This window comes from Lepisosteus oculatus, chromosome 7 (assembly GCF_040954835.1).
Source record: "Lepisosteus oculatus isolate fLepOcu1 chromosome 7, fLepOcu1.hap2, whole genome shotgun sequence".
In the NCBI taxonomy this organism is placed as follows: domain Eukaryota; kingdom Metazoa; phylum Chordata; class Actinopteri; order Semionotiformes; family Lepisosteidae; genus Lepisosteus; species Lepisosteus oculatus.
This window is the reverse complement of record NC_090702.1, coordinates 52,144,471-52,162,115: the sequence shown is the minus strand read 5'-3', so window position 1 is coordinate 52,162,115 and position 17,645 is coordinate 52,144,471. Positions and strand designations below refer to the sequence as shown.

The 17,645-nt window shown below is 41.2% G+C and overlaps 1 protein-coding gene across 4 annotated transcripts; it reads right to left on the bottom strand.

The window, feature by feature from the left end:
- Positions 1 to 75: 75 nt before the first annotated feature.
- On the bottom strand, positions 76 to 10,440 carry LOC107077961 (dystroglycan 1-like). 4 transcript variants are annotated; one of them, XM_069192746.1, is made up of 6 exons: positions 10,196 to 10,440; positions 9,777 to 9,981; positions 7,591 to 7,832; positions 3,793 to 5,267; positions 1,815 to 3,443; positions 76 to 1,431 (listed from the first exon to the last, which is right to left on the bottom strand). In XM_069192746.1, exons 1-6 carry the CDS (start codon positions 10,222 to 10,224, stop codon positions 266 to 268), a joined length of 4,746 nt encoding a protein of 1,581 aa, XP_069048847.1. In that variant the 5' UTR covers positions 10,225 to 10,440; the 3' UTR covers positions 76 to 265. The 4 variants fall into 4 exon arrangements, with proteins under 4 accessions (XP_069048847.1, XP_069048848.1, XP_069048846.1 ...); XM_069192747.1 differs by having other exon boundaries at positions 9,777 to 9,960; XM_069192745.1 differs by having other exon boundaries at positions 9,777 to 10,440.
- Positions 10,441 to 17,645: the final 7,205 nt, after the last annotated feature.

Genomic DNA, 17,645 nt, shown 5'->3' with positions numbered 1-17,645 from the left:
AACGGTAAGAATGTGGTTGATTTGATATTTTTAATTAAAAGCAAAATGTATCTTATAAAATGGTGTTCTCTAGTAGCTGAGGACAAAATGATCTTATGCTCGCAAAACAATGTATGGAAGATAAAAAAATAACCTGTAAGACACGGAATGTTTTAGGTCCACACTCTGTGAAGACGATATGAAATTAGTAAAATCCTTTCTATGGCTGGCATAGTAATAGTGTAGCAAAATAACATGTTACACAGTTAGTTCTGAGGGTCATGTTTTATTGACTGGAATTCCTCTGTGGTGGCTGGTCTTTGAGAACATAGGGAGGTGGAAGCTGGTACCTAGGAGGAGACTGGGAAGGCACCGTGCTCCTCTGGTACGGCCTCTGTGTGTGGGTTAAGGGCCTTCTGTGCAGCCGTTCCTGAGGTGGATGAGACAGGTTCACCCACAGCTGCTGAGGCGGAGGAGGAATGTTCTGGAGGAACAGAGGTGGCTTCCTCGGCTTTAATGTGTCCAGTTCAAGATGGCAGCTTGAGCAGGACGGTCTGTCCGAAGGCCACAGAGAAATAGATTCAGAACGTATGATACACTCACATGCTTTGCAAGAGCGGAATATGGCTGCCATCAGGACCAGCGATAGAAACAAGCCAAGCACAGTGAGCAAAGCGATCACGAGGGTTGGTATCCAACGATACCTGTCGGAATGGGCAATGGCACCAGTAGGGCTTGGATACTCCAGGTCAGATCCACGCAGGCACATCCCCCCATAGGTCACGTTCCCTACTGACCTGATCCTGAATTCTGGGAGCATGGCCTGAGCGAAGGATGGCTCCACGTCGCCCTCTAGAGTCTGCATTGCAGACAGCAGTCCCTGGATCTTATGTTTCGGGCACAGGCTCTGAGCTTTCTTGTCCTCCTGACACAAGGTGACATTGTGCCACGATACTACAGTTGAACCCGGCTGGAGGGTGGACACGGAGATGTGACTGCTGCCTGTGTCATTGAAATATTTGGCCATTTTATCGAGAAACAGTTCAATCTTCCGCCTGTCTTTGACGAAAGAGTGGAAGCTGTTCATAGTCCTGATGGTGTAGGTGTGGCAGGGCTCGGAGAGAGGATGACGAAGCTCTATGGTAAAAGGCAGCTCAGCTGAAAGACCACCTGAGTCCCTCGCTATAAGAAGGAGTTCCTGGGGTGAGAACAGCATGTCACTGTCTAGTGGGTAACCAGACAGGAGTCGCTGTTTGTGGTCCAGTGTCAACCAGGACTCTGGGCCAGAGGGAGACCCGTCTGAAGGCCTGATCTTCATCGTTAAGTTGTCTGCAGTCCCATCTTCTGGATCTGAGAACGTGTCTGCCGGTATGCTGAACTCAAACAGGAGCCCGATTGTGGCAATCAGGGGCTTGATAGGCCTTAGAACGAAGGGCGAGATGTTTGGAATATCTGAAAAACAATAAAACTGCACGCTTATTTTTAATGCAATCGCTTTTTATTCCTTGCTAAAGCCTTAAAGCTGTAGATTTCACAAGCCTGATTCATACTCTTGGTATTGGGTCATTTAAATTGCTCTTCTGATAAATAGTGTACACTCTCTGATAAAACTTATAACCCAGCTACAAAGAGAAAATGCTTTGTAAAGAAGTGACAGTGTCTTAATATCAAGGAAGCTTTTGTTGTTGGTAACCGTTTTTCATAAAGAGATAATCAAGCAATTCTACTCACAAAGTTAAATTAGGCAGCACTTATTGTAAAACATTTATATTGAAGTACAAATGCACGGTGTTTAAAAACACTGCAGATGGTTAACATTGTTTTAATTATTTTACCTGCATTGCCTGGTAACAGGGAGGGCAACTGAGTTGTGAAGAGAATGTCCTTGACAGAGCTATAACTTTTTGTCGTCTCTCCTAAAATCGCTGAAACCAAGGAGGGAAGCTGGCCAGAGGTGTAAGTAACAGGACCAAGTGTCAGGAAGGAAAATGATCCATGGAGGCTCGAAAGCCTGATATCTTCTATTTGGAGCATTGAAGTGCTGGACACCCCTGGATTTAGCAGTGTATAGTTAGCAGGCACAGCAGAGAGTGGCAGAGAAAACCTTGTGAAGTGAGTATTGGATTGACTGGATACAGGTATTCTAATGGGGGGAGTAACACTGCTTTCTGAAGTGATCTGCCAGAAATATGTGCTTGTGAAGCCGAAGCTAATTTGTTGCTGGTTCAGGGAAGTGGGTACCAGATTTAAAATGGACAAGGTTCTGGGGAGTGTTCTTGGAGTTTCTGGCACAGCAGGGACTCTTGTTGCAGTATAAAATGTTGGGACTTCTGTTGGAGAGGTTAAGATGGAAACTCCTTCTGTAGGGCTTGGAGCAGCGACCTCAACAGCTGGTGTTAAAACTGGAATGAAAGATTCTGCACCGGTTGCAGGTTTTGTCAGGCTTGACTCCAAGTCCGGGTTCGTTGTTTCATCTTCCTTCAACCGAGTTGATACACTGGGGAAGTGGTAGATGTAAAATGACGTCAAGTGATCTAAAGTTTTTAGGGGCCTGAACATGTCCATTGGTGTGGTGGCTGCAGTCCTGGGTGTCAGCAGAATATGTCCTGATGGTAAAGATGGAGTGATAGAGACACAGCATGAGGGGGTTCGACTCTGCATCTGTAGCCAAAAGGACTTTGTAACAAAATCTTCTGACACTGACTTTTCTAGTTCCTCTATATGAGTCCTTGTTAAAGAAATTGTTCCCTGTGGGGTTGCTGGCTGTTTGGAATCATCTAATATGCTATGAAAGGAGTATCTCACCAGTTTGCTCGAAGTCATTTCAATAAACGGCAATGATGGAGTTGCGTCTAACCTCTCACACAGCCGCGTTACTTCAGACACTGGCTGAACAAGTTGAGGTGGATCCACTTCAGGTGAAAGAGAAGGGGTTGAGGGATATGGTATTGGAGTCAGATCCAGCCAAGATTCTGGGTTCTCTGAAGTGCTGGGAGGAGGCATGGCCTTTGTCTGAATTGTCACAGAATCTGAGAGTCTGGAGAGAACAAAGTCGTTGTAACTTACGGCGATTAAAAGTAAGGATGGCTCCAAAACTGAGGATAATCTGAGATGAGGTGCGTCTTGTGAGGGTAATGCAATAGTATCCACTGAATAATCTTTTAGTAATCCTATATCTTGGCTGACCTCTCCGAAGAAAGGAAAAGGGCTTTCGGTTATTATAGGAAAGCTTGTTGCTGGGCTGAGAAGCAGCATGGAGTGATCGTGAGTTTCAGTTATCCCATCTTCCTCAAACTCTGCAGGACCTATTGCCGAATGCATCATGCTTGGTGTTCGGACAGTCAACGCATCTGTAAGCAAAGCCTCTAGACTGCTGTGTCGAGACACGAGAGGTGATTGCAGGGGTCTTTCACTGTGTGCACTCTGATTCTCCCTGGAGCTGCCTTGGCTGAAAGCATCTTGCCCTGGATTGCATAAATAATATAGAATTCAATGAACACAGCAGAATACCAGGGGATGGAAAACAGTTACATGTCATGTTCTTTATGAACTTCTCAGGGATGTGATGTATTGACCAAATACATTTTTGTATAGTTCTCTTTAAAATAGTTTTCTTATACAAATACCTTTTGGTATACCTTTCTCTGTTAGTCAGTTCTGCAAAGGAAACAGACGACTCTCTAGCTCTGAGTTTTGACTGAAACGACAAACGCTCCCTACCAAACATGAAAACAAATGAATTTCAGTGCAATGCACAATGCAGAACGACAACAGAATATTTTAAAACAAGAGGTTAAAACCTTCTGTACATACCAATTGTCTCCGTGTCCTGATGTGACTGAGCTGATTTTGTAGGTATCGTAGAGGTCCTCTTAAAAAGGTTTTCACTGTCAGGAGCCATTAGAATGCTTTCAGGAGCATCCTTCCGAGTAAGTGTAGGGAATAGGCTTATACTATCAGTGTCCGTGTAATAAACCTGAGTCATTGGTGTGCCAGGGGCAGCGACTAAAACCACTGACACTGTGGAAGAAGTGCTGGACAAAACTGACGTCCTCTGCATTTGGAAAGCTGCTGTATGCCAGCTTTGCTGCACGCTACTGGTTGACATGGTTGACTTTCCCAACATCACTTGATATGATGTTGTTGCTACATCTTCAGAGTGGAGCATTGGCCAGGAGTCCTCAGCCGGTGGCGTCAGAAGATCTATAAAGGGTTTTGAAGTTAGTTTAATGTGTGTCCCTGTTGAGCTAAACTCTGGCTCAATCACTAATTCAGACGTTTCGGAACGTGACAGTACTGTCTGAAGAGAGATGCTCTTCACATGCTGGGATTCAAGGCCCATGAGGTTTAAATCACTGCTGTATGCTAGAAAGACTGAACAAAGCACAGCTGGTGAATAATAACTCTGGATAGTTTGAGAAGAGGTCTGTAGTGGTGACATCTGGGAAAGCAATGAGGTTTCTTGGCTCTGGCCTACCATTATACGTGTTGCGATAGTCATGTGCCCCGTGTCTGTAGTTGATATCTTTAGGTCTTCTGCCAAATAGTCTGGAGTAAAGAGACCTGAAGGACAGAGCCTGAGATACATTGTAGAGAACTCTTCATTGGGCCTAGTGAGCTCTGATTTCAGTGCAGAAGAAACGTCCTTTTTCTTGTCTTCAGATGACCTTGTAGTTGAACCCATGGAGGTTGAAATCCCTGTGGGATAACCCTCATTATTAATAATTTCTGTGTCTCGCACATATGTGGATATTGTGGTCATACCCATGTAGGAATAACTGAGTTTAATGGGAAGGGTTGCTGAAACATAGGTAGGTGCGACTGGTGTCATCACTGGGGTAGGGGTATTAATGAGTTGTCGACGCTCCCTCCTCCTGTGTTGAGACCCGCCTCCTCCCCAGGTGAAAACCCTCCAGCCTGTCAGGTGGAGGCCCAGCAGATGGGAAAGGTGTCCTGAGTCCTTGCTGTACCTCAGCACCCGAACTAGTTCAGAAACCATTTGAAAATCTCCACAGCCCACTGGCCAGTAAACTTCCACGGCGGCATGTGTGTCAGGGGAGTCCCCGATACCAGTGTCCTCTGTCAGGAGGGTGCTGTTCTCCAGCTGGAGCTCTGAGGGGCTCCTGAAGGAGCGTAGCTTGAGAGAGAAGGGGTCAAGGCGCAGGTACTCCCCCATTGTGGAGACGAGGAGCAAACGCCTGCCAGCACTCAGGGAGAAGACATCAGCCTGCAGGATGATAGCTGAGTATGTGACTGTTTCACCTGCAGGGCATCCCTGAGAGCTTTTCCTGTTTAAAACAAATACATATGCTATATATTCACATACGCTTCAAAATGTATTGTAGTAGCACGTTTAATACTCAACCACTTCTTAAAATAGTGAGTTGAATATTTTAATTTTTGTACTTTTTTTCTTTTGCCAGCATTTTGTAGCAATAGACTTATCTTTTGTGTTTATTATCATTTATTACGATATCATTTAGTACATGATAGGAGAGCTGTTTTTTTCTTTTTGCATTTTATAGGTTCATTTTTTCCAGAAACAGTTGTGAATCTTTCAATCTTCAGGAAACATTAAGACCTTAGCAATGCATGTGCCAAACTCTTTGCTATTTCTTCACAGAAACTGCTCAGGCTATACAAGGAGCCTGTTCACTGGAGTTGTTCAACTCTCTCAGTTAATTTCTGTTGCAAGCAGTTTTTAATTGAGCTTGCTTATTACCAAAACAACACCGATAGCTAGATACCGCAGTTCAGTGAAGATACGGAGCAGAAAAAGCCAAAGAGTCAGGACTCGGGAGTCAAGCAAGGACATACAGCAACTATGGAAACAAGCAGCTGTAGGAGCTCTGAATAAAAAATCTTAAAGCCCTTTTACTGTTCTAAATGTATTCAATCTTAAATATAAGAAGGCTAGATCCAATACTGAGCATTAAAAGAAACCTAGTGTTATTTGCATATCTGTATGTTTTTTAAAGTGGAAGTATAAGGCCATTGGATATTAGTTAATTGTTTAATGACCTGATGACAGTGAGACACTCGAGTGACTATGCCTAAGCATGAAGTTACCTCATTAGTGAGAGAGCAAGCTATGCCCAGATAATGAGGTGTTTTAACTTTTTAAATGTCAAGCTGTGTGAAAATCAAGGAAGAAATCACAGAAAGAAAGCGAGTGGACTGACAAGCAGTGAAGCAAAGTCCTCTTTGGTGATCAATCACCACAGTGAGTGTATGGCGTAGATGAGCAGCCCAATACACTGATGACATACAAAAGACCAGTCAGTGGGCGGGGACGGGTCAGATCTGATGACCGAAGCAGGAGTTTCTGGTCAATACAGAGCCCCACTTGTAGTTGTTCATGGCAGCCTGACTGGATAATCAGGATAATCACCTGATGCCCTTCCAGAGGACTCATCCGGAGGCAAAAACTTTCCAGCAGGACACCCTCAGCCTGTTTGTGCCACACCAACTTTCTTGCAAAGCTGAGAGGAGGACAGCCATGCTGGGGACACTCTAATCACCAGACTTATTTCCCACTGAACAACTGTGGGAACAGCTGGCTGAGCTGGATGACATGAGACACCTGGGAGTCTGTGACATGCTTGTCCAGGGTCTACAAGAGCAATGGCACAGAATCCCACAAGACTGCATCTGCAACGTGGTGTAAAGCAGGTGTCACACATGTACAGCTTGTACTGCTTCCAGTGGTTTAACACACACTAGAACCTTGTGAATTTCAACAGTAGACCACCTGTTTGGAGATATGAAACAGTATAATGAATGGACCTATGACTTGTCTGTCCAATCAAATGTCAGGGTAGCTTCTGCAAAAAAGAGTTTGTCACTTTCCTGATAAGAGGTTTTTGAATTTGTTGCAGGTACAGTATAAACAATGTTTCTTTTGATGCTCAGCATATGTGCAGTGTTCAGACTGCAATGTTTTAAAAGTCTGTCTTAAACATAGTACATGAAAAACACAGTAGTTGTTGTTAGCCTAATTTGTCTTTCTTTGTCTGTGTTTTTGCCAGGTGCTTTAGTTTCCACCCAGCTTTCAAAGACATGCTGGCTATTTTAATTGGTGCCTCTATATTACAGTATATGTATACTAGAATGAAAGAGCCCTGTGATAGAATGGTGTCCTGTCCTGTGTGCAGTATCACTTTTGCCCTACTCTCTTGGGATAGTGTCTGTGTCCCCATAACAAGATCCGTTGTCTTTCTGATAATGGATAGAAGATTTTTATTAACGTGTAAGGTTTATTACAGTGTTAGAATTCAGTGCACATTTGTAAATTCAGTTCATAACAATGCATCTGTATGCTGCCCGTTTTTTTAAACGCAGGGGGCGAATGTGGGGGATTCAGTTATTGTACCGGACATAATTTCCTGTGTGTTTTTGTCAGCAAAAACTGTTTTTCTCATGGTATGCAGAGTTCTTATTAAAGAGGAAATATCATAGCTTGGCAAGAGAATAATTTTGTATTGTAGAATTGTAAATCAAAGGATTGTAAATCCCCCCCAGGTTTAGCTCTGCTTCAAAGGAACGCAGCTTCAACAGCCAGAGCTACCACCCATGTGCTAACGCGTGAACACTGCAAAGAAACGCTCTTACGTATGTTTATTTCGCCAGTCAAGCCTCCTGAGGGAGCGGGCTTTGAGACTGTGAGTGCCGTTGAGAACGTGCAGGTGAAAATGTGTTGAAGGAGAGGGCTCCTGTCGGCAGTGGCCCACTGCAGTCACAGCGATGGTGTAGTCCCCTCTCTCCTCGCTGACCGCCAGGCCCTGCAGGCTCTGAGTCTGGGGGTTGTAGTCCAGCCACCTTGGCAATTTATCGATGGTGCCAGCTAGGGAGACCTGTGAGTGAAGAGTCATTGACAGTACAGGTCTCTCAGGCCACATTTACACTCTGAGCAACCCCCTCCATCCGTCCATTCATTCATCCGTCTTGTAACATCTTCATCCAGTTCAGGGTCGTGGGGGAGCTGGAGCCTATCCTGGCAAGCAAAGAGGTTCATCCAAGCAACCTGTTAAAAATTCCCTTTTAAAAAAGGCCTCTCTACTATGTTGCTGCTGCTTCGATGAGACTTTTAAGACATGACTCACTAACCAATAACAAGCATAGTAAAACACACCCGAATGATTTGAGAACTACAGTATATCAAACAAACAGAGGCAGATCGGTTCACATGGAGGACAGTCCACTATTCTGGGGCTGGTGAAAAGCAAAGCACTTTTTATGTTGTAGTTGGGGCAACCTTGTCGTGAAAGGTGCTTTATAAAAATACATTGAAAATTGAATTGAAGAGTTAAGCCTTCTCAATTCTCAGCTGAAACACTGCAGAAATCTCAGTTTCTTTTTCTTTGGAGGAATTTGGAAGTGCAACTGCAAACAAGTTTACATAGCAACTGCATAGTTTACATAGTCCTGCATGTTAAAAAACATTAAAAGGTCTGCCATCTATAATTCTGCCTACAGTATAAATTATTTATAAAGACATCACATTTCTTTGGTAGAATTGGGACTATAAATAGACTACTGTATATCAAAGAGAGAGGAAGTTAGTATAGACACATCTCATCTCCTCCACCTAGAGGCACTGGTCTTGTGTGTTTGTGGTTTATACCTTTACACTTACTTTTTCACTAAATACCAATATACAGAAGTTTACACACCTTTGTAAAGTACACTATGGTACATAAGAGATATTCACCAGATTAACTTTGTCTAGCCTTAAACACATGTTGTTTGGATGTTTAAAAGTTGTATAATGCATTGGTAAGGCTTTGTTTAGAATATGGTGTAAATATTTTGTAAATTATTATTGCCTTGGAATGTCCTACACTCACAGGCTGAAAAACAGAATCTTTAAGATCTTGAACAGCGAAGGCTGAGCAGAACAGATACAGAATTCCAAATCTTAAGAGGCTTTGGCAAAATCAGCCCAGCAGATTTAATTATTAATAATGATTCCTCACACTTACATAGCACATTTCTGGATAATCCACTGAAAGAGCTTTACAGGTAATGGGGACTCCCCTCCACCACCCCCAATGTGCAGCCCCACCTGGATGATCAGATAATAATAATAATTATAATTATAAAAATAATAATTGCTTACACTTATGTAGCGCTTTTTCTGGACACTCCACTCAAAGCGCTTTACAGGTAATGGGGACTCCCCTCCACCACCACCAATGTGCAGCATCCATAGATGGCAGCCAGAGTGCGACAGAACGCTCACCACACACCAGCTATCAGTTGGGAGGAGCTCAAAGTGATGAGGCCCATTCATAGATGGGGATTATTAGGAGGCCATGATTGGTAAAAGCCGGGGGGAGATTTGGCCAGGACGCCGGGGTAACACCACCACTCTTTTTGAGAAAAGTCCTGGGTTTTGTTGAGAACGAACAGTGAAAGACAAGCCAAAGGACAAAAGTGGATACTGTGTAGAACTGAGAACATGAAGCACTGTTTTACCCAAAGGGCAGTGAGAGTGTGGAACAAGCTACCCTGTCACGTTGTTGAAGCTGATGCCCTGGCTGTTTTCAAGAAACAATTGGATGATGCTTTTATCACTTAACTACTAACTACCAAACAGGCTAGGCTGGCCCACACGGCCTCCTCTTGTCTGGAATATGTCTTATGTTCTTCACAACTGATCCTGTAAGCTTAACCACCCTGCTGTCTGACCCCGTAATGTAAACGAATGTGGCTGATTAGCATCAACTCAGGCGAGAGACCACTGGCTGGGTGAACGATAACTACAGAACACAAACACAAAATAGACACTTACTTACCTCATAGTCTTTAACGGGCCCGTGGAAAGCAACAGGGGGGATAGGGTGAAAGAACACAGTCCCTGCGTTGACCTCTTTGTCGGGAATCCCTCTGAACACCCTGACTGAGTTGCAGCTGTGTGGTCCTACTGTGATGTGGCTGCACATCAGACAAGACCAGAAGAAAGTCTCCAAAAGTAGTGGCCTGAGTGAAGACAGAGGAGCCCTGAAAGGACGTAGACTAGCCATTAACCCACCACCTCGCATATGGAGGAATCTGCTCGAACTGCATCCACAAAGACAGAGGTGATGCAACAGCCTCCCGCAAACTGACCTCATACACATCTAAAGTATCATTTCCGCTGTGCAGTTGACATAACCGTCAATCTTGCGCATGTTTAAAAGGAGAAAGAAAAATTGACCAAAAAAAATGTTCTCACCACTGCGGCTTGAATGAATTAAAAACCATAAACGGATCTAGAGCTGATGGTATCCCAGAATGTGTTAAACCAATGACACACGGGGCAGCTGTCGGCAGAATTTAATCTCTTCCTGTTGCTAGGGAAAAAAACTCCACAAATCGATATTTAAACTGCAACTACAGTAGTCATTTACTGCTATAGTAGAAATATATAAAACATGCTCCTTTCTGCATCTCTGCGCCTTTGTTCTTTATGGACAGGTCTCTGTCTTTGTGTCTCCCGTCACCAGGTTTGCTGTGTTGCTAGGAAACCGAGAATGCTTTGGGGCCTTCTGAGGGCTCCTGTAACAGACCACCTCAGTATCTGACTGATGTGCAGTGTAAACAGAGGAGGCTATAGCTCTCTGCTGCCGGTAATTTTTCTAGGGTCCAGTTCTTCCTAATTCTTTACTAATGTATTTAGAATCTAGATGTTCTTTTGGTGGGACTAAATACATAAAAGGTGGTAGAACATCTATACCACGCTGTGAATGATCACAAAACCGATGGGAAAATGTTAGTTTATATTATATTAAGGTGTCACTGTACTTTATTACCACGAAATCTCTGTAGTGGAGAAATGTCAAAAGGAAATACATCATTGCAGCCTCCTTTTATCAGAATCAGAGAACGTCTCTCTGTACTGCCTCATTACACAAAGAAACAGATTGAAATTTTACAGATGAAAGATGAAGTCCACTTAAACGTTAATTTAGAGGATAAAGTGTATGTTTAATATTTATTTGAATGTGGAATTTGAGTATAAATTACCTATTTTTATACCTATAAGAGATTTTTATTACTCTTAATGATTATTTGACATGCTATTTGGGAACTCAGTAATTGAGTAGAATTGTGGAACTAGTAATTTGTCATTTAAAAGTTTAAAAACATTTGTTCTCTTCCTTTGCCCATTAGGTGGTGCCATTAAGGCATACATTAAAATCTGTTTTATCTTAGTCCATCTCTGTATAATGACTCTGTTCTGCATAATGACTAAAGTACTTCTCTATATTAAAAAAATATGCTTTGTGTGGTCTTGTAATTGGGTGTTAAGCATCTATTAAGACCATAAATGTTAATGTCAAGAAGATGTCAGAGCTTGCTGTTTTCACTAAGTATGAACACTAAGTAATCCTTTACCCCACATGATACCGTCACTATGTCAAGGTGAATACTGAATATACTGGAGTATTACAACCCAAATGTATACCAATTATATGTAATAATGTAGGTATCTAGTGTCAGCGCAGAATTTCATCTGAACACGTTTCCATTTATCACTGCATTCTGTTTGTTGGATTTACTTTGAAACTGAAAAACCTGAGATTCAGATCAATACTCTGTTGACAAATTAACAGACAATATACTTTTTAAGTAATTAAATTAAGAAACAGTGAAATGTATTTAGGGTGCCTTAGAATCTGGAGACACATTTTCAGAAGTGAGAACTTTCAAAAAAAGTGAGTAAAAAAAACTGAGGGAATAATAGTGCATGGCATGGAAAAGTCTGTGAATGAGAGATTACTTTTAAAATTCACAATTTGAGGTCCTAATGATAAGACTTCAGTGATGTTGTCTTACCAGCATCAGAAAGCAGGAAATGACACAACTGTTGGCATTGTTACCACTATCCAAAGATACATTACTCTTATCAATAAACTGGCTTGTAAGGAATATTTTGACAATGAAAGCCAAATACATTTACAGTGCTAAGGAAACGTTTCAGAGTCGTCAAAATAATTATGAGAATTACAGTTTCTTACCATGATTATCCTTGTTAATATCAGACTTCTTAAATAACCAAAAGTTTTTTATCCACCAACTTATGTGTTTATTGAGATGCAATTGTTGATTGAAGTAGTAAAAATGATTTAAAACATTTAAGGACTGAGTTTTGACAGCCCTGTCCTAAATAACAGTCAGAAACTTCTTAAGGATGGTCCTTACCACAGAGGGTAGTGGAAATAAATCATGCCATGGTCAAAAGAAGATTTTAGGAGACTTCAGTAAAGGACTAGTTGATGCTTGAACGTCTGGAGAGGGTTACCCAACCATTTCTAAACATCTGGGGCTCCAGACATAGCTAGACAGGTACTGTAGTCTACAACTGAAAAATATGCAATACCATGACGACTTTACCAAGACCAACCAAGAAAATCATGCAGAAGTCAAGAACCCCAGAGTAATTTAAGGATCTGCAGTGGCCTAATGATTTAATGTCAGTGTTCATTCCTCAACCATCAGGAAAACACTGAACAGGAATGGTTTTCATGGGAGGACAGCCAGAGCCAGGAAGAAATCCTTGCTCTCTAAAAAGAACCTCTAAATTTTACAAAAGAACACCTGGACAATCTACACGTGTATTGTAAGAATGTTCTCTGGACAGACAAGTCAAAGTTTGTACTTTTTGTCCACAATTATAAACATGTTTTGGGGGAGAAAAGCAAACACTGCCTTCCAACAGAGGAATCCCATCCGAACTGAGAAGTATAGTTGTGGGAGTTGTAGCAGATTTCAGAGGGTAATCTCAACCCATCTACTGTATACAGTATGTAGCGGTAGATGTGCTGAAAGTGGGTCCTGCAGCAAGAACACATTCTAAACATGCAAGCAGATCTACTAAAGAACATCTGAAGAAAAATAAATCCTGCATTTTGGATTGACCAAGTCAAAGTCCAGACCTAAGCCCCACTGAAATGTTACGGCAGGACCTAAAGTGAGCTGTTCATGCACAGCAGCCCACAAATATCACAGACTTCAAGCAGTCATGTAAGGAGAAATGGGCTACATTTCCTAAAGGCCTATGTAAGAAACTGATGCAGGAAACAGTGGCAGGAAACATATAGTTGAAGTCATTGCTGCTCATGGAGGTGCCACCAGTCACCTTAACAGTGCATATTCAGTACTATTGGATAATACTGTTAATTAAATACTCCAGATGTTTCTTATGTTACTGTGTGATAAATTTAATCAGGTTATCTTTTTTTTATTTCACAGATGTAAGATGTAAGTATGTTTTAGGTCTAAAACATGCAAATAATGCAGGGAGTTCACAAGCATATTCTCAGCAAGAGAAAGTAATTAATTCATGTAATTTCTGTAAGTAATTCATTAAATATTTGCAAAACACAAAAACTGATATTTAATTTTTAAACTATAACTGTTCTGCATATTTTAAGGTTCTAGAATATTTTGGTTCTAGAAATGATTCTTATTTAACACATAATCACAAGATCAGTACAACACAGTAAAACACATTTAAATTGATGCTTCTTTTTAATTAAGACCTATGTTTTAATGGCAAACCTCAAAGAAATACAGAAGTGTACAATTATTATTGGTCTATAAGGAGAATAATATTGATGTAAATACATTATCTGGAAATTTCATATTTCATATTCAAACTGTTTCTTTTTGCTTGAATCTCAAAAGCAGCCTTTTGGAGTAAAGGAATACACAACTTTAAATGAATACCACATAATCTAAATTCTTGTGAAAGTAATTATAGTTATATATTTGCTTTAGAACCCCTAAATACATCTTATTTTAAATACATTCTGCTGAAGACACTCATGACAGTTGAATGATAATGGTAAAGGCAGGACGTGTAATCTGCAGAAATGACAGGCAAAGGTTTCTCATGATGTGAAACACACAGTTAGGCAATGGATTCTTCTGGTAAAGTGAAGCATAAGGCACTGTGACTTGTACATTTATCAATAGACACTATTAGGTTGGATGTGTACAGGAGAAGGGTGGATATTTAATTAGTGATAATATTCTATTATATAGTAATAATACAGTAATATGCAAAACATCTGCAAAGGAAATGAAAGTTAAGTGTAGAATATACAATGGATCCATGCTATTTATACTGAGACCTTGTGATGTCACTTTGTTCCTCTGCATGGCCTTGGTCCTTTAAAAACAGCTTTTAGATTTCTGAGTCACTTAACACAGTTTCCCATAGTGTTAAATGTTGAAACAATTGGCAATCAACAAGGGAGTAGACCTGACAGGTGTTCTGCTAAAAATAAAAATAAAAATCTAATCACAGAAACACAATAACACTGTGAAATACTGTACACCGTTGAAAGGAAGAGGGATTGTGATCTTTGTCCTGTCCAGTGTTCACAGCTAAACATACAAGCTGGTCTAGCCTTTTGAGTACCAGTGAAATGAAACATACTGCAAGTGTAAGTTACATTTTTATTTTAATCATCTCCCTCCCTCTAAATATCTTGTTGACTGTGATTGTTTGGCATCTGCCTCACAATAATATAAAATTGCAAAAATCAGAATCTTTAGCAACTGGACAGCATTTTTTGTCTGCTTTTCATGCACCCCCGTAATATTTATTTGATGTGTGGCTAAAGAAGGCTACTTTATGAACACAGGCAATAAATGATGTGCAAAATCTACAGCAACAGCTAGTGTCAGAACACGAAACAGATAAATGTTATATTAAGAAACTTTGGACTTTGGTGCATAAGTACACATGGATTCTTACTAGAAGCTGTGGCATCCATTGACTTAAATTATCCATTAATAATTTAGGATATTTCCTAGCGATAAATTCTGCAGAACAATTGGATAACTCAGTCACCTCTTCTCACACGTTATGATACACCCATCTGGTGAACAAGCCTGTCACACAAATACACTCACCTGGTGAACAAACTGGTTATACTGATACACCCACCTGGTGAACAAGCCAGTCACATCACTACACACACCCAGAGAACAAGCTGGTTACACAGATAAACCCACCTGGTGAACAATTTGGTTACACTGATGCACTCACCTGGTGAAAAAGCTGGTTATACTGATACACCCACCTGGTGAGCAAGCTTGTTATACTGATACACTCACTTATACACCAAGATACTCACACAGATACACCCACACAGTGAACAGCCTGGTCAGTTAGTAATACAGTATCTTCTTTTTTCCCAGTGGTAGTGATGTCATATATTTTATCCACAATCAGGATTTTTCCTAAGTTTGAACTAGGAAAACTTTTTACAACACTAAATTATTGGACTAACTGATTAGGTCCATTTGCGACAGGTGCAATCCTTGTTTATAACCAAAAAATAAACCAAAAGAAAATAAATTGATATCATTTTGTAAAATTATTGTATTTCTGTTTGTGTTAGTAGCCTGTCAATTTAGTGGGTCAGGGAATCATCTTCTTCTGTCTTCTTCAACAATCAGTAGAGTAAGTGTTTATATTTACAGTAGATCATACATGCAATACAAGAAGAAAAAATTGTAAGATTTTGAAGTGGAACTGGTACACAGAAGCAAAAATGAAAGATGGCTCTGATAAAAGAATGTCGAAAAAGACAAAGAATGTAAAGAATGTTTAAAGGGGAACCTAGATAATGCTTCTAATGTAAAAATCACTCCTGTTATCATTCCATCACTGTGCATTAAATCTCTTGACCTCAGCTCATTATTCATCTAAAACAACAACAAAGCAAGCATAACCAGTTATACTGTATGTCCATTCTTTTACTTTGAATGACACCTCCACAATTAAGCGTATGACTCAATGTAACCCTTTGCATACTTTAACTTTATGGTGAATCACAAGCAGTTGACACAACCAGTTGTCCAGCTTCATGCATGATCAGAGGTCAACTTCAACCGTAAAGAGTTCTTTTCAGGCCAGATACTGTTGGTTGCAGATGAGAGGAGGCCATTTTGGTGAAATCAGAAAATAAAAATAGCATGTCCTCTAAGTAATCTCTTTCATTCAATCATATTGAATTATGTTAGAAATTTTAAAAAGATTTAAAATACAATTTAAGATCTGTGATCCCTTTGCTCGTGGACTTCCTCAATCAGTATCTAATGTTGTTTCGCAGCCTCTCGGTATACTAAGACAATCTTCCTGTCTGTCTCTAGTGTTCCTCGCCCACTGTTTTAACCTCCTCTGAGATAAGTTTGGTGTTTACCTCTCACTTCTGGACAATATCTTCTATCCAGCCTGCCTGTCCCCAAGATATTGCAGCCACAATCCTCTCGAGTGCAATACCGAAAAAACCTAACCTTCTCTCAACTCAAACTCTCACTGGAGTTTATAACCTTTGAGCTTCACATTCCCCCGACGGATAACTACAATCTAACTATTCCCCTACCGGGGAATCAATAAAATCCCCTTTGGGATTTAGAACTGGGTGATTTTCACACTGATAACTGAATTGAGTTGTCTTGCCCCTTTCAGGGATAATGAATCCCCTCCAGGACTCATTACCTGATGTTGTTAACTGACCCCTCGAGGGATAAGAGAGAAAAGGAATCCTAGTCTGTTCCCAGTAGCCTCCATAGTTACAGTAACCATTCTCGGTTGATCCCATTTGGGCAGGTCTGCTCTACCATCTTACTGTAGTTACCTTAATAGCAGACCTGACTGCGTCTATTACTATTTTACACCTTCATGTCTCAGTCTTCTATTTATTCTAGCAGCTAACATTACGGCACTAGGACGGATTTCTACTGTGGGCTACTATCTCACATTAGCCCAACGAGACCTGAGCTCTTAACCTCAGTTGAATTCCCCAACCTCCCTCTCCACCCAATGATCTGACTTACCTCCCCTACTCAGAACCAACCCACTTTCGGGCCAAAAACCTTCTGAAACCTATCTACAGTAGGTGCCATTCTTTGGATAAGACAAAACCGAGGTCCTGACTCTCTGCGGTCATTAGAAATTCCAGGGCGTTTCTCGAAAAGAGTAGGGGTGTCACCCAGGTGTCCTGGCCAAATTTCCCCAGGGCTTTTACCAATCATGACCTCCTAATAACCCTCATCTGTGAATTGGCTTTATCACTCTGTTCTGCTCCCAAGTGATAGCTGGTGTGTGGTGAGCGTTCTGGCGCACTATGGCTGCTGTCGCGTTGTCCAGGTGGGGTTCCACATTGGTGGTGGTGGAGGGGAGTCCCCATTACCTGTAAAGCGCTTTGAGTGGAGTGTCCAGAAAAGCACACCTGTGTCCACGCCTCTGAGGATTTTGAATATTTATATCAGTTCCACTCGTAGTTTGTTCTGTTTAAGACTTAAAAGGTTCCTAGTTTGTTCTGCCTGTCAGTGTATGGACAAGCCCAAGAATGCCTCTGGTTGCTGTTCTCTGGACAAATTACTTAATTGACTAATCTGCTGTTACATCTTTTCTCTGCTTGACCTTTGTTCACCAATCTGACCCCAGACAATTCCTACACTTTGACAATTCTCAATCTTCAAGTATGATGTCTTTTATTTCTGGGTCTAACTGCGGGGAGCAGTGGTGCCTGAAATACCTCCGATTTATCCTGTTACATCCTTTTACTGTAAGTCTTGGCCTATGAGATACAAGTACAGCTAAACTACAGTACGTCCACTGTGTCAGACTGGACGGATGCAATGATTCATTTACTGCCTCA

Excerpts from the sequence above, each read along its gene's own strand:
- LOC107077961 (XM_069192745.1), bottom strand. The coding sequence starts at position 10,100 with ATGTGTATGAGGTCAGTTTGCGGGAGGCTGTTGCATCACCTCTGTCTT. Across the intron at positions 7,833-9,776 it reads GGCCCGTTAAAGACTATGAG|GTCTCCCTAGCTGGCACCAT; the intron begins GTAAGTAAGTGT and ends CTTCACTCACAG. Across the intron at positions 3,444-3,792 it reads TCAGGACACGGAGACAATTG|GGCAAGATGCTTTCAGCCAA; the intron begins GTATGTACAGAA and ends TATGCAATCCAG.